General features: G+C 41.7%; 2 protein-coding genes across 3 annotated transcripts in view; one reads left to right on the forward strand and one right to left on the reverse strand.

The window, feature by feature from the left end:
• sh3bp2 (SH3-domain binding protein 2) overlaps positions 1–9,103 on the forward strand; it is a 45,967-nt gene extending 36,864 nt beyond the window's left edge. For both annotated transcript variants that reach the window (XM_079525180.1, XM_079525181.1), the window contains exons 10-14: positions 3,417–3,483; positions 3,886–3,941; positions 4,030–4,102; positions 4,640–4,699; positions 6,130–9,103. In XM_079525180.1, the coding sequence (XP_079381306.1) occupies positions 3,417–3,483; positions 3,886–3,941; positions 4,030–4,102; positions 4,640–4,699; positions 6,130–6,273 (400 nt within the window). In that variant the 3' untranslated portion in view covers positions 6,274–9,103. The remainder of the gene's footprint in view (positions 1–3,416; positions 3,484–3,885; positions 3,942–4,029; positions 4,103–4,639; positions 4,700–6,129) is intronic.
• A 4,947-nt stretch (positions 9,104–14,050) lies between these two features.
• Positions 14,051–19,598, reverse strand: LOC306939875 (uncharacterized protein). Its single transcript, XM_079524654.1, has 3 exons — positions 19,379–19,598; positions 18,508–18,676; positions 14,051–14,920 (listed from the first exon to the last, which is right to left on the reverse strand). Exons 1-3 carry the CDS (start codon positions 19,555–19,557, stop codon positions 14,534–14,536), a joined length of 735 nt encoding a protein of 244 aa, XP_079380780.1. The 5' UTR covers positions 19,558–19,598; the 3' UTR covers positions 14,051–14,533.
• Positions 19,599–25,895: the final 6,297 nt, after the last annotated feature.

Here is a 25,895-nt window from a genome sequence, read left to right on the forward strand (position 1 = left end):
CGATACTTCGGAGCCAGAAACGATACCGGCTGCTGTTTAGATCCTCAGATAAAATGATATACTGTGCACTCTGTGCACATCGTAAAGTAAGGGATTAGAAAACAACCTGTGATATGTCTTCTTTTATATTCCTGAACCGATTATATGACGGGTCTCAATTGTTCATAAATAATGTTTGTTATAAGCTGGTCCAGCCGGCTCCATTCACTGCCATGTATTCATTGCACTTCTGGTGTGAGTTTGGCTCCCATGAAAGTGACATGGCGCAGCCCAGTCACGTGACCACTTCTCTTCCTTCTCAAAGCTTCCTTGGGCCTGGTGTCGTCATGAAAGGGGGCTCTATAGTGCCACCAGGAGGCCAATTCTTGCAAAACACACTGTTTTATATTTACTCCTACATATTTTGTCCAAACATCACGCAAATCTTTACACATTAATTCTACAGTCATGTGATCAAGATGGATCTGTCTGATTTTTCATATTCCATCCTGAACGGCTAAGATTGGCTTCCAACGTTTGAAAATGCCCAGTTTTGAACAAAACAAGTTGGCACAGAACTGTTGCATTTTTTGTTTTTTTAATTTGAAGTGGCAGGCAGACAAGTATTCAACAAATAATATAATAGAACTATTAAAAAAGTTTTGTAAGGTGTAATCTTGAAAACCCCTAGGCTGTTTTGTTACAGTGTTTTAAATGTTATATTCGCTTATATATTACAAGAAGCCCTTATCTGATACAGCTGAGTCAGTCACCCCTCCCCCCTCCCGCATGGCGGGGGAGGGGTGTAACTGAGTCACTAGTGAGTGCCAATCCTGACTCGCACTCCCCCGCATGTCTCTGCCCATGTGATACTGCAATGCATGATGGGTAGAGGATTCTAATTCCAAAAACAAGCATAAATATTCTGGTCAAACTGTAGCATATTTCTCCCAAACTAGCATCAACTACAGTATGATACAGAAATATGATGAAGGTTTATATAGTAGTGTGTTGTGTGGGTGAGTAAGTAAGTAACCAACCATCAATGGGACTGGTATATGTGTGAGTGACTTCCTCCATGTCTGGCGTGTACAACTCATACTTACCTGGCAGGGGAGATACCATGATCATGAAGGTGGTTCACCCAGGTTGAGGCTTGGCCATTGCACTCCGGTCGAGCTGATATACTTGCGAATTCCCCAAATGTGGGAATCTCGACTGCATAATTTGTGGTAGTGGGGGACTGCGTTCGCGCTCTCCCCTGATTTAACTGTGAAAAAGAAAATACCAATAGCATTGTTAATGACACTATTAACTCAATAGATTAATGTTGAGCATCTTTATTGTTATTTCAAGACTCGTAATAAGGTCTTATAATGAACTTTACATTTTATAAACTGCTCAAGAACATCAATTCAAGCTTTAAAATTTCTTATTAGGGCGGCAGTGGCTCAGGGGTAGAGTGGCCGGTGGAATAGCCGGATGGGAACCATGACGTTCAGAGTTTGATCCCAGGCTCACCCATTAGAGCCTGAACCTCTAATTGCTGCCGATGTGCAGGTTGGTGCCTTGCATGGTTTCCTCTGCCATCGGTGTATGAATGGGTGAATGTAATTCACAATCTATGTAAAAGCGCTTTGGATAAAAGCGCTATATAAATTTACCATTTATTGTTTATAATATTACAACATGTCATTGTTCAACCGTTGTTGCTTTAATCTTAAAACTGTTTATTATGCAGGTATTAACAGTTAAATATACATTTATTATTAGATTAACTATGATTTTTCATGGGGGCACGGTGGCACAGTCGGTAGTGCTGTCGCCTCACAGCTAGAAGGTCCTGGGTTCGACTCCCGCTCGGGACGCTGTGGGCGCTGGCGGCGTGTCCTCTCCCCTGCGTCATCAGTGCCCATACCCGAGGCGGGGTTGGCGAAAGGGCCCCTTTGTGTGGAGTTTGCATGTTCTCCCCGTGTCCCCTAGGGTAGGTACCTCCACAAAAAACATGCAGTAATCCTGGTCATTAAACTGCCTCCCCTGGCCAGCCGGGGCGCCTGATGGAGGGGAAAGGAACTGGTTGGAATAACGTGTTCCTTCCACGCGCTACGTCCAACCAGGTAAACTCCCCCCTGTCAGGTGCAAAGGAGCAACCTGGACACTCATACATGAAGGAAGCATGAGTTCAAGTCCGTTGCTCTCCCCAGGTTGGCGGAGGGTGTGTAGAGCCCAGGATTACAATAGATTGACACAGGGGTGAAAAATGGGTTACAAAATTGTGGGATAAAAAAAATATATATATATGATTTTTCATCTGCCTAGTGGAAACAATGCCTCGTAATAAATAATTTATCATGCGCTTATTGAATGATAAGTATTTAGCTTACGGATCTTGCCACATTAACATTTCACTACTTGTACAAGTATGCCTCAAATCATGAACACAGCATCCGATTGCCGTGAAACTTTGCACGCACATCCCCACTAGGACAAGCAAGAAATGCCACCCTACATTTTTCAAATTGGCCTCATGGTGCGGTTATAACAGGCCGTTTCACGTTTTGGCCAACTGTGTTGAGTGCGACACGTTGTGAGTGTGTAGATGGGCTATTTTCGGTGCGGTTTAATCAAGCTTCTGGAGATGCGACCTAAGGCATAGATTTCTACACAGAGGGCATTTCTTACAACACAGAGGGCAACACATTACTGCATTGAAGTTCAGGATTGTAAAGAAAAGTCAATTCTCTTGAATGCTGCCTTCTGGTATGGCATGGAAAGGGGGCATTTCTAGTAAAACTAGTAAAAACTGCACTTTTGTGCGGGTAAAAGGGCAGGGGCTTGAGCGCCTTTGATGTCTGTGTGCCCGTACGTGCCTGAATCATTGTGTTCAAATTCAAAATGTGTCAGAATCGGTTGGAAAATAATATATCTTGTATTATATCTTGCCATTTCCGAATAGTGGCTCACATACGACAATATGTATCTGATGATCGCATACCACACTATGTATGCGGTATAGCACCACATACAACAGTGGTTCTCAAAGTGGGTTCCGGGGACCCATAGTGGCCCTTGCCCAGCTAAATGGACCCTTATTTGTCTGTAAGTAAGAAACGGGTCCGTTTGCTTCCATTTGTACACCCTCAGAGTTAAATTAATAGTGATTTTACAATATACATTGGGGTCCCAGAGATAGAAATGATATTAAATGGTGGTCCGTAGCCTGATGCATGTCAAACTTGGGGTCCTTTCTGGGGTCCCATAAACATCTTATGGGGGTCCTTGGCATATATTTTAATGGGGGTCCGCAGGTGTCAATTTGGGGGTCCTTGACTTGAAAGAGTTTGAAAACCACTGACCTACAATACACATCATAATATACAAGAATATGAATTATTACCACACACCGATGAATATATTAAAGCATGAATTCTCTTCAGAAGGGCATCTGGCGATGGACAGAGCTTCCGTACGCTGGGGGACGAGGCGAAGAAGAAACCCGAAAATGTAGGTAGCACTACTGTAATATTGAGGTACCCTTCTACTGGTGTTTTGTTTGTGCAGTAAACTCCTAGGTGTTCACTGTTCATGCATCCATTTGTACACTTGAGAGTATAGCCTCAAAGAGCGCTGTGCTTTTCTGGGCAAAGAGGGGCCGACTTCCTATTGGTTCCACCAACCTATGTGCTGCTCGCCAATGTATTGCTTATATATTACTATTGTATCCTTAAGGGGCTTTTGCTAACGTTGACATAAAGAACATCTCCCAAAGCGGAACCTTTAACTCCAAGTTTAACTGTATTCCATTTATTGCATTAAATAGTTAAGCTACTTTCACCTGAGTGTTTCTGTCTGAATTTTGTATCTTTTATTTATTATTTATTTTTATATATATGTTTTTATCTGCAGGTTCACCTACCAGCATCTGTTTTCATCGACACAGCTGAGACTGGTGATGTTGAAATGTAAGACTTTATTTTATTAGCTAATAATAATAATAATAATATAATAGTCCCTTGACGATGATGATGATGATGATGATGTCCTCTGCAGGTTGTTCCTAAAGTGTCCCAACACTCCGCGGGACGGGTTATATGCCATCAGGAATGGCACTAGAACACCCAAGGTAATAGCTGATCTACAAGCTTACACTGCATCACAGAGCGACATGTTGTGAGCTTGTAGATCTGCCATTTTCAGCGAATGTTCCCCCTCAGAATAAGGATGCTAGGGTTCAAGTGGTTAATGTAATGATTTGGCGATATAGATAAAATGAGCATTGTATCGGACCGCATAGGACCACAATGGAAACAAGCCATCAATGCTTTTTTTTAGCATTGCTTTCTTAACTCATTAATACCGGGAAAGCATCTGTTATTTATTATTTTAGCATTAAAAAATGCAGATCTACAAGCTCTCGGCACATGACTTTGTGCCACGATGCAAGCTTATAGTTATGAACATTTTTGAAAGATCTTGAAAGTGTTGAATAATTTAGAATTTTGAAAATGGGTGAGAACATTTGTAGAATGGGCATCAGGTCTCAATGGGTTCATTGTACTTTTGTACGATTTGCAAAACTGTTAATAAAGTATTCAATCAATCAATCAAACAAACAAACGAAAAACCTATAATGGGTATGTTTTCACTCTGTGTTTACCAGGTGTTAGTAGTCTGGGAGGAGAGTCAGGGTAAAGCCAGAAACTACAGGCTGTTTGAGGAGGTAAGAAACAAAATCACTCTATCTATAGAAATATGTTACATTACACACCATCATTATCAGTGTTAATGCAATACATTGAAGTCTCCTGCACTGTCTCCCTCTCGGCTTTCCTACCGTCTGTCTCTCCTACACTGTCTCCCTCTCGGCTTTCCTACCGTCTGTCTCTCTGACACTGTCTCCCTCTCGGCTTCCCTACCGTCTGTCTCCCCTACACTGTCCCCCTCTCGGCTTCCCTACTGTCTGTCTCTCTGACACTGTCTCCCTCTCGGCCTCCCTACTGCCTGTCTCTCTGACACGGTCTCCCTCTCGGCTTTCCTACTGTCTGTCTCTCTGACACTGTCTCCCGCTCGGCTTTCCTACTGTCTGTCTCTCCTACACTGTCTCCCTCTCTGCTTTTCTACTGTCTGTCTCTCCTACAATGTCTCCCTCTCAGCTTTTGTACGGTCTGTCTCTCCTACACTGTCTCCCTCTCTGCTTTTCTACTGTCTGTCTCTCCTACAATGTCTCCCTCTCAGCTTTTCTACTGTCTGTCTCTCCTACACTGTCTCCCTCTCTGCTTTTCTACTGTCTGTCTCTCCTACAATGTCTCCCTCTCAGCTTTCCCACTGTCTGTCTCTCTGACACCGTCTGTCTCTCAGCTTTCCTACAGTCTGACCTTCCAACACTGACAGTTTTTGAAGGTTTCCACGATATACAGCAGCATGCTTAAAAAAAAGTTATAATTTGAATAAAAAATAAGTTTTTCAGAAAACTGTGGTCAGGATTTAGACGGTGATTTTTGAATTGGCCTCAGGTCTTTCAGATGGGGGTCGGCGGCCAATTACATATTATTTGCGGGGTCCTTGAGATGAAATAGTTTGAGAATCACTGATATAGAAAATGAGCGTCGCGCCTGTCACAGACAGAGCAAGTTCAGTCAGGAAACTCAGTGCAGTTGCTGCCGGCCGTTCATTGGGCCGCCTCAGCATCACATTGTCATTCACATGATTCACTCAGCCAATCACACACTCATTCCATCTTCATACCGGCTATTTAAACTGGAAGTTTGCACTACTCATCCTGCTTGCTCGCTGCTGCACACTGATACTGCTGCGCTGCTGTCTGCTTAAACGTTTGCTACTCACCCTCCTCCACCCCAGCTACCACCTGTCGTTTTGGATCTGCTGTTTAGGTACGGGGGATTCGGAGTCCCTATGGTTGGGACTGATGCGCTTGATAAGAGTACCTAAAAAGCAGAACCAATTCATCGCCAAACCATAATAAATATATTGCTAATTTTATATTCAATAATATTTCATCCATTCATGACTTGTCCTGACTGAACATTTTTCAGAAAACTGTCACGATATAGAAAACGTTTTGTAGAATCTGGCCTCAGTCCTAAATGGGTTCATTGTTAATGACTACTACGTGTCTCTGGTGCCACACAGGAGAAGACGGTGTTTCTGGACGGCGACGTCAGGTTCCCATCTCTGGATGTGCTGGTTGAACACTATTACAGCCACCCTCTGCCCAACCACGGCTTGCTCTGTTTACAACAACCGTACATACCACCTTGTGTACAGCCTAGGTGACCCCCTCCAACCCCCACTGTAGAATGACTTACTTACATACTTATGCCTGACACCCTTACCAGGGCATATAGGCCGTCGACAAGGGGGCGGCCAGGTGCATTCACAGTCTCTGTGTCTGCCTGGACTGGAGATCCTGCCGACAGGAGTTTTTGGAGCCGGCCTCTGTCTCTCGTCCCTTGAGGGTTCCAAGTCAGAGCCTAGTCTGGTGGTATGTGACACTGGTAAGACACCGGCAAAACCATTCCACTTACAGAAACGACGACAAGGACACACTGTAGAATCTGAGAGTGTGCACTGTGTAACCAAATGGACCCCGTAGTACTACGGGTCCATTTGGTTACACTCTCAGAGTTACTAATGGATCAAGTAAAATAAGCCAGTAACATATCTACAGTACTTACTGGAAAACTGTTATTTGTGAAGGAACGAAACAAAACAAACTAAGCTACCCACTTTTTGTATTTTTGTACATTTGCACGTCTAAGACAAACTGAGAGAAGGAACCGGCATTGAATCTATGATGAACACATTCCGCTTGTGAAAGAGGCAAGCCATAATAAGCCATTGCAAACACTTTACTCTTTGCTTTTTAGTTCATACCGCCCTTTTGACATGTGTTGTTCAATGAAGAAATTTAAGAAGTGGCGACCATCACTCATAATAGGAAATATTGGGTATTTGCGGTATTTGACCACACTGAGGTGCTGTAACATCAAACTCATGACAATGACATGACATTACTGCCATGCCCATGCAATTGCTGACTGTACTTCTAACTGAACTTGAAAGGCTGTGCGGTATCTGACCACACGGGGGTGCTGTGGTGCCAAATGAAAGCAACATGAATGAAGTATTAGTGGGATGTATGATGGATCAAACTGAAGAATGAAGCACTTTGAAAGCACCTGGTTAAATAAGGACGTCCTACATGTGACTGACGGAGCTCAAACAAACATGTATTGATGGAGGAAAGCAATTTACCAATGCACGGGATATCAGGTATTAACTATCCCATGTTGTGCTATGAGAATCAGAATTCTTCACGTCAGTGAAGTAAGGAATTTAACTTTAATGACCTATGCAGAAACATAATTTAGATCCATTATTCTCAACCTTTTTAATTTCACGAAATCCCAGTTTGATATGCATCAGGCCATGGACTCCCATTTGATTTCCAGTTGTGTGTGTGTGTGTGTGTGTGTGTGTGTGTGTGTGTGTGTGTGTGTGTGTGTGTGTGTGTGTGTGTGTGTGTGTGTGTGTGTGTGTGTGTGTGTGTGTGTGTGTGTGTGTGTGTGTGTGTGTGTGTGTGTGTGTGTGTGTGTGTGTCGGACACAATATGTTTGTGATGAGGGTCCACAGCTAAATACATATCAGTTTGGGGGGTCCAATAACTGAATGAAAACGCTTGAGAACCACTGGTTTAGATGTTAGAGGTGAAAGGTTTCTTTGTGGGAGTTATGAAGCTGAATTAGACCCCTGACACTGACGGAAAGCTCAGCAATGAATTAACCAAACATTTCAGAATATTATGTTCTCGACATCTCAAGTGCTGCCTTTATAGACATGACGACTCCAGGCATTTCTTCAACAGTACTTGTTGACAAAGCTCCTATATGGACTCATTCAACTTTAAAGGTGTAGTGAAATGAAAAATACGTTTTTCACACTTTTAGACCATATCCGTGGTCATCATATGGGCATACCTGGTTTTTATATCAAAAGTCCATAAAAAAATGTAATTGCTTCCTGAAAACGAAAACATGCTGCGTGATGACGTGTCGAGGCCAATATCAATAAAAGCCAATAAAAATTAAGCTCACCAGTTTGATTCCCATGCTTCATTGTCGTCCAACACAGCTGGTTTTGATTAAAGAACTACTCCGTTTTTAATCTCGTTCAAGATGACATCCAAACAGTGTATTACTCATTTTAAACTTAATCATCACACTAAAATATGTATATAGGTTGTGTATAGGTTAGAAATAATCCCCTGGCTTTGCCCCACATCTCTCTGTCACTTTGTTTACAAACGACACTGCACGTGAGAGACTTAGAGCCAGCGTTTCAAGCTGAAACTTCAAAATAAAATGCCCAACATTTCCGTTTCACTGCACCTTTAATGACATTAATTATCATTTATTTATATTTTTCGTTTTTCTTTTAGGTTCTATGACCTCAATTACACCCACACACCCTGAACTTTGAACGTGGATTTTCTGTCGCCTCGAGTTTTCTGTGTGTTCTGAAACCTTTTGAGCTGCAATGAAAACAGGCAAAATCCCTCAACAGTGACATCTGCTGGCAAATTCTTGTCATATATGGGATTTGTGGAATCTTACCTCACAGTCCACAGGCAAATCAGATCACTTGTTTGAGCCAGAAAACCCCAGACCACAGAAAATCTACCGAATGTTAAAAGTTAAGGTTTTTTGGGTGCAATTTCTTTGTCACGATCCCTTTAAGAGAGCATGACAGACTGTGCCAAACTAGTAATTACGTTAACATTATGATTTCAATGTAATTTTATTTGTAATTCATTTTGTTCTGTTTGTTTTTTTAAGTGACTTTTAAAAACATTTACGTGATGTTGCTACATAAATACTCATTGGTTCCTTATGTTGTTTCTCATGTCCATGTGGCTAATTAATAAACAGTTTAAAGGATTAGTATTTTTTTATTGACCTTTAATTATCAAGGACACTTGTATAAAGAGAATAGCCTACTTTTCTAGATCTGTAGGTTTTCATATTTCATTGTTTAATGGAGGGTATTTTCTCAAAGAATGGAACAAATCTCACCCACATAATACAGCATGAATATAAATAATATAGCTCTAACGGCATCCCTTATTGCTTTGTAACTATAGATTACTTTGCAATATACAAGATTTCCCATTTATTGCACTTTTGGTTTTCAGAACCGTAGTATTCCTGTAGGACAATATTATTGGCACTGTAATCTATCTATTTAACTACTATTTAAGTACATTTTGTGTATAGACAATGTAAAAAAAAAAGTTAATATTTCTGTAAAGATATAAATATGTCTGTATAGTTATTATGAGACCATGGTATATGAAATGATTGGACATTAAGGGAGTTATTTTCAGACCGGCAGTCCAATCATCATCAACCAAAATGACAATAACATTCCTGAAAATCACCCCTAATGATGCTTCAGAACGTCTCTGGATATCATGGATGTTGGCTATCATTTCATTTGGTGAAGCACGTTGTTGATTTAAAGCCTCACTGTGTAACCTTTTTATATACATTTGAATACATGTATCTGTATGGTAGTGCAATACACACATTTATAAGTTTGGGGTGTTTGTGTTTTGTGTCCCTGCTCTTCTATTGAGACATTTAGATTGTGTCAAAGGTCATGTCTCACCTAGACACAGGATCTGACACGAATTTTGACTATGGTCAAGATTCAATTCAATTAGTTCAATGGTAAAAGCTGCGGCCCTTGAGCATGAAGCCCGGGGTAGAAGAGAAAAGGTAAATAGTGCTGCTTATACAAAAATACTATTTATTGGCTTCACCTGAAACCCCATCTGTAGCCTACATAACAATGTCAGAAGTGCGACTGAATATGATGATGAGGATTATGTTGATTATTCATTTTTATTGTTGTTGGTTATTGTCTCCGCCAGGCCATACGGCTGAAGGCCAGAAACTATGTTTTTGCCCCTGTCCATCATGTGTGTTTGTGAGCAGCTAATATCTGGCACCTTTGGAACGATCTGCGTGAAACTTTGCACGCACACTCCTTTTGCCTCAACAAAAAGATTTGGTCCAAACCTCACCCGAATTGGTGCACCATTATCTCTGTAATAATAATAGCTGACCCTAACCTACAGGCATGCAAACAGCTCTGGGGTGAAAAAAGGTGACAAAGTGCTTCACCCACCTCCACCCACCATGGACCACCGTCAGGTCCAGCGACGCCGGCCTCCTTGAGATCCCCAAAAAGATCAAACGCAAAACCTGGGGCGACTGCCCCCTCCCTCTGGAATGCTGAAAACCCACCTGTTTAGACTAGCCTTTCCAAGTTTACTTGATTTTAACTTTTTATTATTGCTTTTAATTCTTATCTTGTATTCATTTTTTTCCCTAATAAAGTTGTCATTTTTCTATGTTCTCTCCCCTGGTCCCCACACATGTAACGCGTCTTTGAGTACTGTATAAATCCCAGATATTATTATTATTAGGAGTCAAGCCCAAAGGATTCTGCTATTTTTAGCAGTTTTGTGCTGTTGTTTTCCGGCACAGTGGCACGGTCGGTAGTGCTGTCGTCTCACAGCTAGAAGGTCCTGGGTTTGATTTCCGCTTGGGATGCTGTGGGCGTGTTCTCTCCGCGTCATCAGTGCCCATACCCGAGGCGGGGTTGGCGAAAGGGCCTTTCTGTGTGGAGTTTGCATGTTCTCCCTGTGTCCCCTAGGGTAGGTACCCTCACAAAAACGTGCAGAAATCCTGGTCTCTAAACTACCTCCCCCTGGCCAGCCGGGGCGCCTGATGGAGGGGAAAGGAACTGGTCGGAATAAGGTGTTCCTTCCACGCGTTACGTCCAGCCGGATCAATTCTGTTCCTTCCCTCCCATCTCTGCAGCGCTGTTATTTTTAAGACCCATGGTTGAAGAATGCCAAGAAAGCTATAGCCTTCAACCGTGAGTAGCAGAAAAATTGTGTCCAAAGACAAGGAGATATGTTAGTGTCGGTAAGCAGGCATCATGCAAGCAAAATAACTATAATACTGGTATGTTGGGTGACAAATGTTTTTTATTCTTGGTAATTAATCATTATTCCAATACCTTTGAAGCATTTGTGCCGATGAGTAGGCCAATACCAGTCTATTATGTATTTTGACATGTTTCAAGTAAGCATTGTGACAGGCCCCGTTGTCTTGGGATGTTGTGCTGTGAAATGGGCATGGTCTTATGACTAAACATCAGGCAGTTGAATGAAGTAATTTTATGTGAAGACATCCTTAATTTGTCCAGTGTGTTACGATATTAAGAGAAATATAAAAATATTTCATTTTTGTTTTTACAAATGGTCTGATGGTCTCTAACTCATACAGTTTCCTTATCCCCCCCCCCCCCCCCCCCCCCCCCCCTCTCTCTCTTGATCACCCCTCCCACCATGGTCCAGACAGGAGTGGAGGGCGGCTTCACTCTGCTCTCCACACTACTTTGGAGAAGCAAGCGTACCTGACCCAGTCCTCCCAGCTCTACCTGGAGAGACCTGCATCCCCACGCTGGGACACCTTTGCCTCGCCCAGTCCTACCATATTTAACACGCGCAGACATCTGGCCGAGTAAGTTCATGGGGCAGAATATTAGGAGGTGATAATGAGAGAAGAATACTGTATAGAGCCTGGCCGATGTCAGATTTTTGAAACGTTTTGTCTAAAAATAGGGACGCCATGTTGAACGTTGTAAAAAGAAATGTATAACTGAGGATACCGATGTCGTAGAAAAGGTTAAATGTTGCTGATAAATCGACTAAACCGATATATCGGCAGGTCGATTTGTTATAGAGGGTATGCACGTGACATCATCATCATACCCGGAAGTTATGCGGGAATGCCTACTGAGTGGCAAAAAACTACTTTCTGGCCTTGACAGCCCATACATCCAAACAGAAAATTCCTATTTGATTGCATTAAATTACTTTAAACAACATTAAATTCACTTTGTCACTCACTTTGCCACTCGATCTGCCATTCACTTTATGCATGCGCATACCCTCTATTGGAAATGATTGTGCGCAAAGAGAGGATTTGAGAGATGAGAGAAGTGACTTGCTTTGTGCCAATCAATGATATTAATAATCTGCTCATATCTTTCAGGACTTCCCAAGAGACCCTTTTAAGAGGACGAACTTCACTGAAGCCTGATTGGCTTATACATGACATCAAAAAGGATGAAGGCACATACGAGTTTGGAGAGGTATAAGGAAAGCCAATTAATTTAGTTCACAATCAGACCAGGGTCATTCCTAGTATTCGGTGCCATTTGTGTCCCCAGGTCATAATTTATTATACTATTAAAGGTTTTCTACCATAGAAAACAATTATTTGCACATGAAATACATATTAAATAATAGCCTACCTTTGATTTGAGTATAGGTATGCTAAAACACCATGTCCCCCATCATGTTTATTCAGCTTCAGTTACAAATATATCTAATCAAATTCAAACAAAATCTAAAATTGGAATTCACTACTGCTCAGGTGAGGAGATAATTGGGATAACGCCATATCAGGAAGGCTCGGGCCCTGCTGGTGTGAGCCTGAGGATCCTCAAAGTCAAAGACAAACTGTGGAGTACTACAGCAACTGTTTAACCTGAGCCTCCGTCTGTAAACGTGGAAGAAATCATAATGAAGACCATGGAATACTGGTGAAGACATTCTTAGACCAGTGCTTCTCAAAATGGGTGTCGTGACGCAGATCATGGCACTTTGATCATATTTGGAATTTAATTTATCAATATCACTTCAGTTTATCCACTTAAACCCTCTATCTATACTATACCACCAAACCTGTTTTCCAGTTGTGAGCTTGTAAGATCTGCTATTTTTGTTGAATGTTCCCCCGCGAATGGGGATGCTGGGTTTCAAGTGGTTAAATGTTAATTGTCATGATGTAAACTACTATTCTCTCAATTTTTCCTTGTGACATACGATATACTGTCTCTTAACCCATTCTGGACGGGAACCCCTTCTGGGGTTCTGGTTGCTAAACAGTATATAGCAACATAACATTTCAGTCCTAAATGGGTTAAGGGGAAACATTTACATATGCATGTACTGTAATATATGTAAAGTAACAATGCAATTCAGGGGTGTTATTTAAGCTACCGTATTTACAGGAGTGACCTGAGGGGGGGAAAAAAGGTCTTTAAGCCCCTGCAGTTTGTATACCAGGCAGACATTGGTGTCTCCCTTGTAGATACGCCTAGCAGCACCTACAGAATATCAAACTGGGTTTCCTTGAAATGAAGAATCAGGATCACTGTACCTAGACCACTACATTATAAGAATAAATACCGGTACTTATTGATAATTGATGTTGTGGAGGCCAGATGCACCAACATGGTCAGGGGTAGTGGTTTCGTTCCCTCTGCTGGTTAAGTCTTTAACACTGTCAGGTATAGAGCGTCGCAGTCCCGCCTCCTACCCTGGACCAGGAAATGAAACCCAATGCATTATTCTCATAGACATTTATTAAAGTATTTATTTAAAGACGGTTACGCCGCGGACAAAGCCAACTCGAGTCGTGACAACTCATGACAACACAAACAATATTTTGGACCAAACAAATAATTACAAAGAAGAAAAACAACAAAAAAGTGTTGTAACCTGCCGTTTTTTTCTTCTTTCTAATTATTTGTTTGGTCCAAAATATTGTTTGTGTTGTCATGAGTTGTCACGACTCGAGTTGGCTTTGTCCGCGGCGTAACCGTCTTTAAATAAATACTTTAAGAAATGTCTATGAGAATAATGCATTGGGTTTCATTTCCTGGTCCAGGGTAGGAGGCGGGACTGCGACGCTCTATAGAGGTTCTATAATATTATGTGTCGATCTGTGCAGTCTGTGCGGATTTGTCTACAGTATATGGTGTTATGCTCTTATCTACTTTTGCTAAAGTAGAGTGGGAGCGTGGTGAAAAATTAAACCAGTTCTTGTTTGAGTTTTTTTTATTAATTAAAGATGAATACAATTCCTTCGTACAATTCACTCCAAAACAAAATCAGTGTCAGTCACTGTGGGAGCGTGGTGAAAAATTAAACCACATTTCTTGTTTGAGTTTTTTTTATTAATTAAAGATTAATACAATTCCTTCGTACAATTCACTCCAAAACAAAATCAGTGTCAGTCACTGTGGGAGCGTGGTGAAAAATTAAACCACATTTCTTGTTTGAGTTTTTTTTAATTAATTAAAGATGAATACAATTCCTTCGTACAATTCACTCCAAAACAAAATCAGTGTCAGTCACTGTGGGAGCGTGGTGAAAAATTAAACCACATTTCTTGTTTGAGTTTTTTTTATTAATTAAAGATGAATACAATTCCTTCGTACAATTCACTCCAAAACTAAATCAGTGTCAGTCACTGTGGGAGCGTGGTGAAAAATTAAACCACATTTCTTGTTTGAGTTTTTTTTATTAATTAAAGATGAATACAATTCCTTCGTACAATTCACTCCAAAACAAAATCAGTGTCAGTCACTGTGGGAGCGTGGTGAAAAATTAAACCACAATTAATTCCATTCCTTCGTAACCCTGTCCACCCTGTCCACCCTGTCCATCCTGTCCACCCTGTCCACCCTTTCCACCCTGTCCACCCTGTCCACCCTGTCCATCTTCCTCATCTTCCTCATCTTCCTCATCTTCCCATCTTTCCTCTTTCTCATTTCTCAATTCCTCATCTGTTTTGGACCTTAGCAAATAGTGGAGGTTGACTATGGCATAGGCCACAATACCCAGATTTGTAACAGTTGTGCTGAGAATATCGGAATACCGTGCGTACCAATCAGGGTGATAAATTTCCATCTCATCTGCGGTCCCAAATGCATAGACGAGTCGCCCGGGATTCTTCTCCCAATCAATGGCAACTGATCCTGCGGCAGTTTTAGCCTGTTGGAAGAAAGAAAAAACATGTTATCCTGGCATTTAATTGGCAAATGGTATAATACCGTTATAATCTAAATTACAGTCAGGGTCCCCACTATCATGACATTCCTGGAATATTTTGAAATTAGAAAAAACATTGTCCAGTGCTGGAAAAGGTTAGTAATTTATCAAAATGTGCTATTGTTTTTGGCTATTTATTTAGTGAATAGTATATCTGTTCCTTTGTCATGTGACACCAAACTGCAATCCAGAGGTGCAACCTAAGCAATTTAACTCATAGCTATAGTCCGGCAGTCAACAGGCTTCTTTCTTTAATCCATTGAGACCTGGAACGCATCCATGTCACGTTAGCGTTTAACCACATTAACCATTAACCCATTTTGGGCGGGAACCCCTTTTGGTGTTTTAAACATTGTTATAATTTAGCTATTGAAAAATAGCAGATCTACAAGCTCTTAGCGCGCCACCGAGTGGCGCGCTATGAACTTGTAGGTCTGCTATTTTTGAAAAATCGTTCAAATGTGCCTCAAATCTTTCCGAAAATTGTCATGATTTAGAAAACTTTTTTTTATTTATTTCGACGTCAGGCCTGAATGGGTTAACCTATTTAGCATGTAGGACGTCTAGAACCCTCATGTGTAATCTAACCGACTAGTCCAGATGACGTCTAGGGCCGTCATAGCGCTTTTTTATTGATAAACAAAAAATAAAAATTCTGATTATTTTTTTGGTTGGCCTATCCTTCTGCAACAGCACTCGTTTGCGCATGCGCGCTGCCGTTCACTTCCTTCTTTACGGCACAGACAGAATGCCTCGTATCTCATAGCCTCGGAAACCCAGAAGTTTTTATTTCCAGGGAGAAAAAAAAAAAGTCTGGGAACGAGTCCACTTCAATTCGGCATAGAGTAGCACAAACGTAGATCACTCTCTGCTGATTTCTGATCGTCTGCACCTTTGTTAAATTGACGCACACACACTCCTCTCTCTCTGTCACTCTAATTAATTAGTCTCATGTCGCGCAGCTGCGTCTAGATTCTCCCGGCGGATCCTGCCGGGAGCTGCCTATGCCATAGAATGCATAGGTGGACCCTAGGCTATGTACTGTATCTCATAATCTAGGGAGCTCTCCGTGGTTTTGACCAAACGCGCATACTTCTGTCTTCATTTCTGACTTCAACAAGCCTCTCGTCCGGAATATTAACGCTTCTAGAGACTTTAGATGTCACATTGTAAGGTAAACACGCAACGTTATGTGTCCCAGTTTTAGTCTTGAATGGAAGGGGGTGGGGGGTCTTTCAGAGTAAAATCTGCCATATCTGCCCGGCACGGGTAAGCTCTTATTTTGAAAGAAATCCCGGCGCTCATTGTGTTTCAACTGCAAAATGTGGTATACTGTATAGCCTTTTTTATTGGCCTAAGAGAGTCTGACTATATACATACATTCATGAATCCACTTGCTGTCAGCATTGAGCAATTTTTTTATAGGGGTTTGAATGTAACCATACCATTAACATCCTATATAAGGCTCAAATGTCAAAATGTCATGTCAAACTAGGGGGTTTTCACCCTAGTTTGACATGGCACATGCTACATAAAGCATAGCTCTGGTCCATAGCCTTCTACTGCTTCTACGATTCTGCCCTGCAGTATAAGGCTAAATCTCAAATCGAAATCAGACCAGCCTCCCCTCTTTAGCATATTTTAAAATAACGTTTTTGCTACTCACCAAAACAAAGGCGGGTTGTGTCATTAGAAAGCCTACTTTCCTTAGTGGACGCACTCTGAGCCCCCCACCACACGTATAAACGGTACTTTTTGGCCAGAAAGGGTTTTTTTTGTGTGGTGGGGGGCTCAGAGTGCGTCCACTAAGGAAAGTAGGCTTTCTATTGACACAACCCGTCTTTGTATTGGTGAGTAGGTCAAACGTTCGTGAGATTTCCACTAAAGAGGAGAGGCTGGTCTGATTTCGATTTGAGATTTAAAACCGAAAGTCCCATAGCCTTATACTGCAGGGCAGAATCGTAGAAGCAGTAGAAGGCTATGGACCAGAGCTACATAAAGCATAATGAAAATGTAAAAGTCTTGCCTTAAGCTAATGAAAATGTAAAAGTCTTGCCTTATGGATGTTAATGGTATGGTCACATATAAACCCCTATAAAACTAATTTCTCAATGCTGACAGCCGGTCAGCAAGTGGATTCATGAATGTATGCAAGTATATAGACAATATAAAAAAGTAGGGATGTGCCACTGCCAATGAGACATTTTGGCCGATATCGTTATCCGATATAATTAATTGCTGTTATGGCCGATGACCGATATTACCGATGTCGATATGATCTCATTGTCTATTGAAACATTATAATAATTGTCCATTCTGAAAAATACATGTAACAGGGTGTCTGCACTGCAGGCTTAGGCAAGTCAGATTTAACTTAAATACCTTTTATATTTAATTTTGTGAGCTTTATAGATCTGTTCAAGCTGTTACTTTGGGCTTGTTTATCTGTAAAGACAGACCGATTAATCGGACCGATTAATTCATCGGTCTGATTGATTCATCAAGAACAACTGTGTTATAACAACCGATGTGTTTGCCGATTAATCTCCCATCACAAAAAATAAATAAAAAAAGACTAGGCCTATGCCAAATGTCCCACTCCACAACCCCGGCTGCCGGACTACTATATCAGTTGAACTAATTTAGTATCCACAATGCCTTTTTTTTTAGTGGTGTAAACCACTCCTACAACTGGCTTTGTTAGTGCAGAAAAAATGAGCATGGTTGCTATGTTCACCCTGTTCACCCGGGTGTGATTTCATTACGTCAGAGCTGATTTCATTACGTCAGAGCTGATCAGGCTATATAATACCTTACACCACTCAGTTCACACGGGTGTGATTTTTTAAATAATGTGTTGCTTACAAATGAAGACATAAGATATAAAGCGATATAAATATTTCACGCCTGATAAGGCCAGGTGGTCCTACCTACTGGTGCTTCTTTAGCCCAGCATAAATCTGCACCGCACGGGGTGTGTACTCGTCCAATAATTAATTCCTAAGGCTTTAACCCTTTTACAGGGGCCAACTTCGAAGTGCAGCCGCCCGTAAGTGCTCTTTGAGAGTGGTTTTGAAGGAGTCAAGGGATTCACATTTCTTAATGGCTGTTGGTAGGGCGTTCCACATTTTAGTGGCATAGGAGCAAAATTCATTTAACCCCTTGCTTGAGCCGAATCAGAGTTACATGAGGTTTGTTGAACTCCCTCTGGTGTTGCGATTGTGGACTTCAGGAAGTTCAGGTACATTAGTGGTGGTGTAGCGAATCTTGTAGACCAGGCTCATTGCAAGTTGCTGTACTCAGCTCAAATTTAATCACAAATTGACAGACAGGTGCTATGATTAATGAATTGATTGGTTGATTGATTCAAAATTGTATTCACACTTTTGAGTGTCAAAAGGTCAATACAGAAACTGTGATATAACCAGGAAAAGCAATAAGACTTGTTTACATCAGGATCCTCCATTTTCAATTCATTTTAATGAATTACCCTATAGGTATATAATTTCATCTAAAGAAACAGTTCTTACCCTAGTCCGAATGGTAGTCACGAATTCCCAGAGGATTGGGTTGCTCCGTTTAGGGTACGTCTGTGAAACGTTTAGACCGTTGTAGTGTCGACTTAAGACGTTGCTAGCAGTGTCTTCATGTCCAGGGTCAATCATGACGGTAATATCGAGGCGGGTGGCTCCATTGAACCTACACATGTACAAAGCACAAATTTACGGACATTTAATCTCTAAAGGGGAGGGGGGATGCGTATACTATTTTGTAATATCACACAGCCATGCTATAAATCATAACTCAGCCCCGTTTGTAATTAACCTCGGGGTGCATAAGTTAAACATTGTTGATGGTGGTTATTGGTTAATATACCGTTAAATGTAAACACAGGCCAATACATGTATTATGACTCTTGGTCATCGCCACGCTATGCTTGCGGTGGACATAATTGTCAAAATTCATTTTTTTGTCATGGAAATACAAAACGAGTGGAAAATATTACAAGGATCACACAAAGAAAAGAGCAAGCCCCAATTTCCCCCTAGGTCTGTAACTGATAGTGTACAAATGGAACCAAATGGACCCGTTCGGTTCCATTTGCACACTCTCAAAAGTCGGGTCGATCCTTGCAAATAAAACATTTGAGAACCACTATGGACTCCTATTGCCATAGTGTCGTAGTAAATCAGGGAGTGTCATACATATTGGGAAGAAAACCTAGCTGGAGACTGACAACAGCAATTGGGTCTCATGATCAAAATAACATTATAATGGTGTGTAAAAAATGAAAATCTAAAATCTGTCACGGACAAGACCAAGTCTTTGCCACTGACACATTTTGTCCACGTAAGTCGACGTGACCGCAGTTCCCAAACTTCCCATTGTTGTTGAATTTACCTGCGACCAGGCCGAAATGGCTGTACTCCATTCGTGAGTGGACTGTCCGCGGATGCGAGTGCTCCATGTTTAAACTGCGTGGGCAAATTGGCCCAAAATATCCTATTAACTGCAGTGCGAAAAGATCCTTGAACGGCACGCGGTTGTCCACGACGTCTACGACCACCACGCCCAGTCATGGTTGATGGTAGTTCTGCACAAAAGGGGTGAACCCTGCATCGTGAAGATATTTATTGACCAGGGTAACCACGCCTACACGACGCGTCATTTTTCTCTACATTCCACCAATCATCTTCGCCAGCCAGCTGTCAGCCTTGACGGCCGCACGGAGGTGCGGCCCACTCTCCTGCGGGAGGTTTGCACATGCTCAGTGTAAACAGGAACTGCGATGATGGAGTGTTCCAGCAGAGGTGCGAGATAGAAAGCTCATAACTTTCATGTAAATAATGAGATCCAGAACAGTTGAGAATTAAACAGCAGTCACCCTTCCCTTTTCAAATGTTTTATATCATCCACAGCACTTGAATGAACAGTATCCATGTTTCTTTGTAATTTCACATAAATAAAAGTTTGACACATGTACTAATTAAAGAACATGGAAAATCCACAAAAGAAAATATACAAAAACATTAACATTTAGTAAATGTACTTGTCCTTTATCTTTCAGTCTGTTATACACAACATTTTTTCCACAGTTATGAAATTGATCTACTTTGTACTATTCTCTTTTTGTGATATCCTTTTTATTATTTCAGTTCAGGGTCAGCAACTCTCATGCACCTCTAGCACCTCTGCTGGAACACTCCATCATCGCAGTTCCTGTTTACACTGAGCATGTGCAAACCTCCCGCAGGAGAGTGGGCCGCACCTCCGTGCACTATCCTCTTTATTTGTCCTAGAACATAGGGGATCATGTGATGTTAGTTTGGATGGAGTATAGTGGCAAATATGCAAGCCTGATTTATACCAAAGATGGTTTATGTATGAAGATGGGCCAACTTCATTGCGAAATGCAGGGCCGGATTAACACATCTGAGGGCCCCTGGGCACTGAAGCGCGCAACATTTTTGCTTTTTTGGAGCCGTTTTGGGGCAGTTTTATGCCGTTATATAGAGCACCGAAGTCTGACGTCACTTTCAGTAGAGGGCGTCAGTCCCCAGGTTCATGTATTTTTTGAGTGGTGTATTGAGTGGTGTAAACCACTACTACAACTGGCTTTGTTACTTTACGTGTCTGTCCGTTTACGTGTCTGTCCCTACCAAAAAAATCACACCCGTGTGAACTGAGTGGTGTAAGGTCTTATATAGCCTGTCTGACGTAATTAAATCATGTCTGACGTAATGAAATCACACCCGGGTGAACAGGGTGAACATAGCAACCATGCTCATTTTTTCTGCACAGACTAACAAAGCCAGTTGTAGGAGTGGTTTACACACCCGGGTGAACAGGGTGAACATAGCAACCATGCTCATTTCTTCTGCACTAACAAAGCCAGTTGTAGGAGTGGTTTACACCACTCAAAAATCACACCCGTGTGTACTGAGTGGTGTAAGGTATAGCCTGTCTGACGTAATGAAATCATGTCTGACGTAATGAAATCACACCCGGGTGAACAGGGTGAACATAGCAACCATGCTCATTTTTTCTGCACAGACTAACAAAGCCAGTTGTAGGAGTGGTTAACACCACTCAAAAATGTGCATGGTTGCTATGGTCATCCAGTTCACACAAGTGTGATTTCATCATTGTTAGTTTACGTGTCTTTTCGTACCGAAAAATGAGCATGGTTGCTATGGTCACCCAGTTCACCCGGGTGTATTTTTGAGTGGTGTAAACCACTCCTACAACTGGCTTTGTTGAGTGGTGTAATTTGTAAACCACTCCTACAACTGGCTTTGTTAGTCTGTCTGACTGTCTGTCTGTGCAGAAAAAATTAGCATGGTTGCTACGGTCACCCAGTTCACCCGGGTGTTGATTTCATTACATCAGACATTACGTCAGACCACAGCTGATCAGGCTATATAAGACCTTACACCACTCAGTTCACACAGGTGTGATTTTTAGTTTACGTGTCTGTCTGTTCGTACCAAAAAATGAGCATGGTTGCTATGGTCACCCAGTTCACACGGGTGTGATTTCATTACAATCTACAGTCTACGTGTCTGTTCGTACCAAAAAATGAGCATGGTGCATTGTGATTGGCCGGAATGAGACATTACGTCAGTGACCACAGCTGATCAGTCTATATAAGACCTTACACCACTCAGTTCACACGGGTGTGATTTTTTATTTGCATTGTAATCTCCATAGGGGGATTTTTGGTCGCTTCATATAAGAACTGTGTTTGAAAAATAAACCGACCACCCCGGCCTTTCTGTCAGGGGTGTGGCTGTGCGTCGTTAATGATGTCCATTCATATTTGATACAGCCAGTTTCTGGAGAAAATGGAATTAATGCGGCCGCAAAAGCCTTGAAACTACATATGAAGGCAATGTCGCTGCTAATATACGTCATGCCCAGCTGTCAACACATTGCGTTCCTGAGATTCCTCGTTGACGTAAGCTCAGCTGGTGGTGACTCGACTCGTACTAACCACGATACATTATATATCAATAAAAGAAAAATTAAAATAAACCTAATTAACGTTCAGTTTCTGTTGTGCGACGGGCTGCGGGCAGATGCAGCCTACCCGGAAATGTAGTCTCTGGGTTGTATGGCTCGTTTCTAACGCTTATTTTGTTACTCTTTGGGTATATTTGTACATTTCCACCTTCAGTCGATGCTTCATATCCATATGAGTGAAAAGGCCGGGGTGATCGGTTTATTTTTCAAACACAGTTCTTATATGAGGCGATCTAAAATCCCCCTATGGAGATTACAATGCAAATAAAAAGTACATGAACCTGTGGACTGACGCCCTCTACTGACAGTATAGGGCAGTGACGTCAGGACTTCGGTGCTCTATTGGCCTATTTCCGGTCACTTACCCCCCCCCCCCCCCCCCCCCCCCCCAGAGTGACAGCCTATCTAGCGCATTGTTGCTGCTTTACACACAATTGCACTTTTCAGCTGCCTTCTCACCAACAATAAAACACTAATCTTTTTAGACACCATTTATTTCATTCGGATTAGCAGGGACATTTTCTGTGGAGTAAAAAAAAAAAAAGCCCCTGGGCACGTGCCCAAAGTGCCCATATGGTAGATCCGGCCCTGGCGAAATGGTACACAAAGCCTACAAATGGTCTCCTAAATATAGTAGGCGTGGTTTGCTTCTCCCCGACCTCCACCTCCCCCCCCTGACAACAACACTGTTTCCACACTCAGTCTAGTAGGTGGCGGCCACCATTTAGGTTTGCCAACCGCCATGAAACCCGATAGAAGAAGATGCATTATACATATTTGTACAGTATTTGAACAAAAATTAAAACAAATAAACAAGGCAATTTTACATGCAAATGGCCCTCCTTTTCAAAGAATGAGGTAAATTAAAAGGTGTACTTTTGAAATAGCGCTTTCAGTTTCTCGAAGTCCTCCAACCATATATATGTATGTATTGTATTTATAAATTCATGATTTGGATCTATCTTATTAAAAAGTCTCTCCCTAATAGAGTTGTAGAATGGCATTTCATTTTCAATTTCCTTTAGATCACACAGACTACATAATCTATCCTCCTCAACCATGCTTACATATCTGCCTGTCTCAATATGCAGACCAAGTAGGCTATGCCAGCTCTAATTTGGGCACATAAGGATCGTTTCTAATCGTTTTAAATATGTCCATTCATTTCACGTTATAATATTCACATATTCTCACAAATTCTCACTTAAATATGGGGTCAGAGCCCCCTATGTGTTGTCCGTGAAATTGCAGATGGACAGAGAGAGGCTTCCGGACTCATCTCAAATCTCGCAAGAGTTTGTTGCTGGGATAAAGAAATTTCATTAACAAAGTAGATTTTCTCCTGATTTGTCTCGCTAGAAGAAGCCACTTTACTATGAATATCTTGTAAATATTGTGTGCCTTGTGATGATTGGGTCCAGTATTTAGTTCAGTGACCATGGAGTTAAGGAATGGTTCAGAAGCTGTGTTCACGTTCATTCTCCCATTGGAAATGAATAGACTCCAACATTCTTCCTGTCTCCTAATAATGTTACCGCCCACCTCACGCAGATACGGGAAGTAAAGCAAAGTTGGCCTCTCTTGCTAATTCTCCTCTTGGTTTATAGGCCTACTTAGTTGTGTGCCGGTGTACGTAGCAAAAATAGCTGATCTATACACTGACACCACGGCGCGTAAACAGCGTCTCAAACTGTGACTCCGCCCACCACCGGGGGAAGTTGTGATTTGCGCTCGTTCACTGCAATGCAATTTGCGGCATTTTCAAAACAATATTGAGCAGAGTAGCGATTATCAAACGTATTTGCAATGCCATACGTTGAAAGATCTGTTGCCCGTGGACAAGGCGCGCTACCTCCGCAAGTTAGATAGCATCGGCATAGATGGTTGTCCGTATGTGATTAAGGATTGGACCAAGTTGCATTGGCAGACAAGCATAGCTGTCGGGAACTGCCCATAGATCCGAAGTCCCGTTAGTCCGAACATGCACTGCTCCCGTGCTTGCGGTTATGTTTAGGTTAGGATTAGAGATAGGGATAGTAATTTCGGAACAAGGAACCTTCTGACTAACGACACGGCACCTAGCTGTCTAGGAGTGGTTGCACCACTCAAAAACAATCAAACCCGTGTGAAGTGAGGGGCGCTCTTATCATCATACATCTTCATGATGTATGATGATATTGTCGATGGGAATTTAATCTTTGTGTAAGAAAAATCACACCCGTGTGAAGTGAGGGGCGCTCTTATCATTATACATCATCATACATCTCATGAACAACTGAATTTATGTGATTGGTTAACCAATTTGCTCGTCTGAATTTTCCCTTCATTGTCAATGGCATTTAATGTTTGTTTTGCCACAAAGTTATGTCATATTTGACGGACATATGACCTATTTTCTCCTTTCATTGTCAATGGCAAATATGAGACGTGTGGGGACAAAAGCTGTATATAGGAGGGGCTATAGCGCCCCTCAAAAATAGCCAATTTGCTAGTCTACATATGACGTAGATTCTCCATTCATTGTCAATGGCATATAATGTTTGTTAACACAAAAATAGCCGATTTGCTCAGACACGTGACGTAAATTCTCCATTCATTGTCAATGGCATTTATTTAATGTTTGTTAGGACAAGAATCTACACTATGTATGTCTTGTAGTGTTGTTCAAATTGTTCAATTTATTTTCCTTCACTCCCATCTCTGCAGTGCTGGGAAGTTATGACCCAGATAAAGAATGCCAAGAAAGCCTTCAACCGTTAGTAGCAGAAAACCGGTGCCAAAGACAAGAAGGAGATGTGTCAGTAAGCAGGCATCATGCCAGAGTTAATAATAATAATAATAATAATACATTTTATTTATAACACACTTTACAGATTCAGTAGTACAAATAAATTGAAAACTGAGAGTTACGCAAACTCCGTTCACTTCATGGGGCCAGTCCAATGGCGGTTCTTCTAAATAGACTTCTATTGAATGGGGACAACCGGAAGTATTGAATGGGGACAACCGGAAGTTTACGGAATGCATTGGCGTCTATGGGCTCGCGTGAGTACATGAAACACGTGACCGGGCTGTTTCTTCTATTAGATGGCTCTGGTCCCAACCCGCACCACAGACCAATCAGAAGCCACGGGTCGATTTCACCCGTTTACCCTTTCCAGACTGAGTAGCGACAAGGTTAATTAAATAGCAACTCCATGTTGCTCCCTGGAAGGAAAGAAACATGCGCAAAGCGCAATTGAGACCAGGAAGTTGTACATGCACAAATCAGATATGGCACAAATGGCCCAGCAGATGGCATGAGGCGACTAAGACCTTGCTGAAAGTAGGGACGCTTGTCATATCTCACTCTTCTGCCAGACATGCTGAAGCCAGCGGTGGCTCAGTGCTTACCATGAATGGACTGGCTGAGACAGCCTATATAGAAGAATCAATTAAGGGACAAGAGTGAATCAAAACGTTATGTTTAGGAATATAACTTATGTTGTTCAGTATGCCAATCTCGGGACACTCTATTCAAACCAAACTGTATGCCCGATGAATAAATCAACTTATATTGTACAATTGATGAATGGCCCATTGTATTGTACAAAATAATTGAAGCCTTCTGTAGCATGTGCCTGGATTCCCCAAGGGCACTACGGTGATCATTGCAGGCCATTTGGCATGGTATCATTTGCATGACATTCAGTATAGAAAATACAAGAAGCCCTATATCACAATGTAAGGAATAGAGTTGAAGCCTATAATAGTGAGAGCACATAGCCTAACATAGTCAGTTAAGAATAAAATCACATTGAACCAGTAAATACGTTTTATTAAACCCAAAACTAAATAGTTTAAGAACAAAATATTCACTTAGAGAGGCCACAGTGGGTGGCTGCTTTCTCTGAAT

This window comes from Electrona antarctica (assembly GCF_951216825.1).
Source record: "Electrona antarctica genome assembly, chromosome: 16".
Taxonomy (NCBI): Eukaryota; Metazoa; Chordata; class Actinopteri; order Myctophiformes; family Myctophidae; genus Electrona; species Electrona antarctica.

Excerpts from the sequence above, each read along its gene's own strand:
- LOC306939875 (XM_079524654.1), bottom strand. The coding sequence starts at position 19,557 with ATGACTGGGCGTGGTGGTCGTAGACGTCGTGGACAACCGCGTGCCGTT. Across the intron at positions 18,677-19,378 it reads CCATTTCGGCCTGGTCGCAG|GTTCAATGGAGCCACCCGCC; the intron begins GTAAATTCAACA and ends GTACATGTGTAG. Across the intron at positions 14,921-18,507 it reads TGACTACCATTCGGACTAGG|GCTAAAACTGCCGCAGGATC; the intron begins GTAAGAACTGTT and ends TTCTTCCAACAG.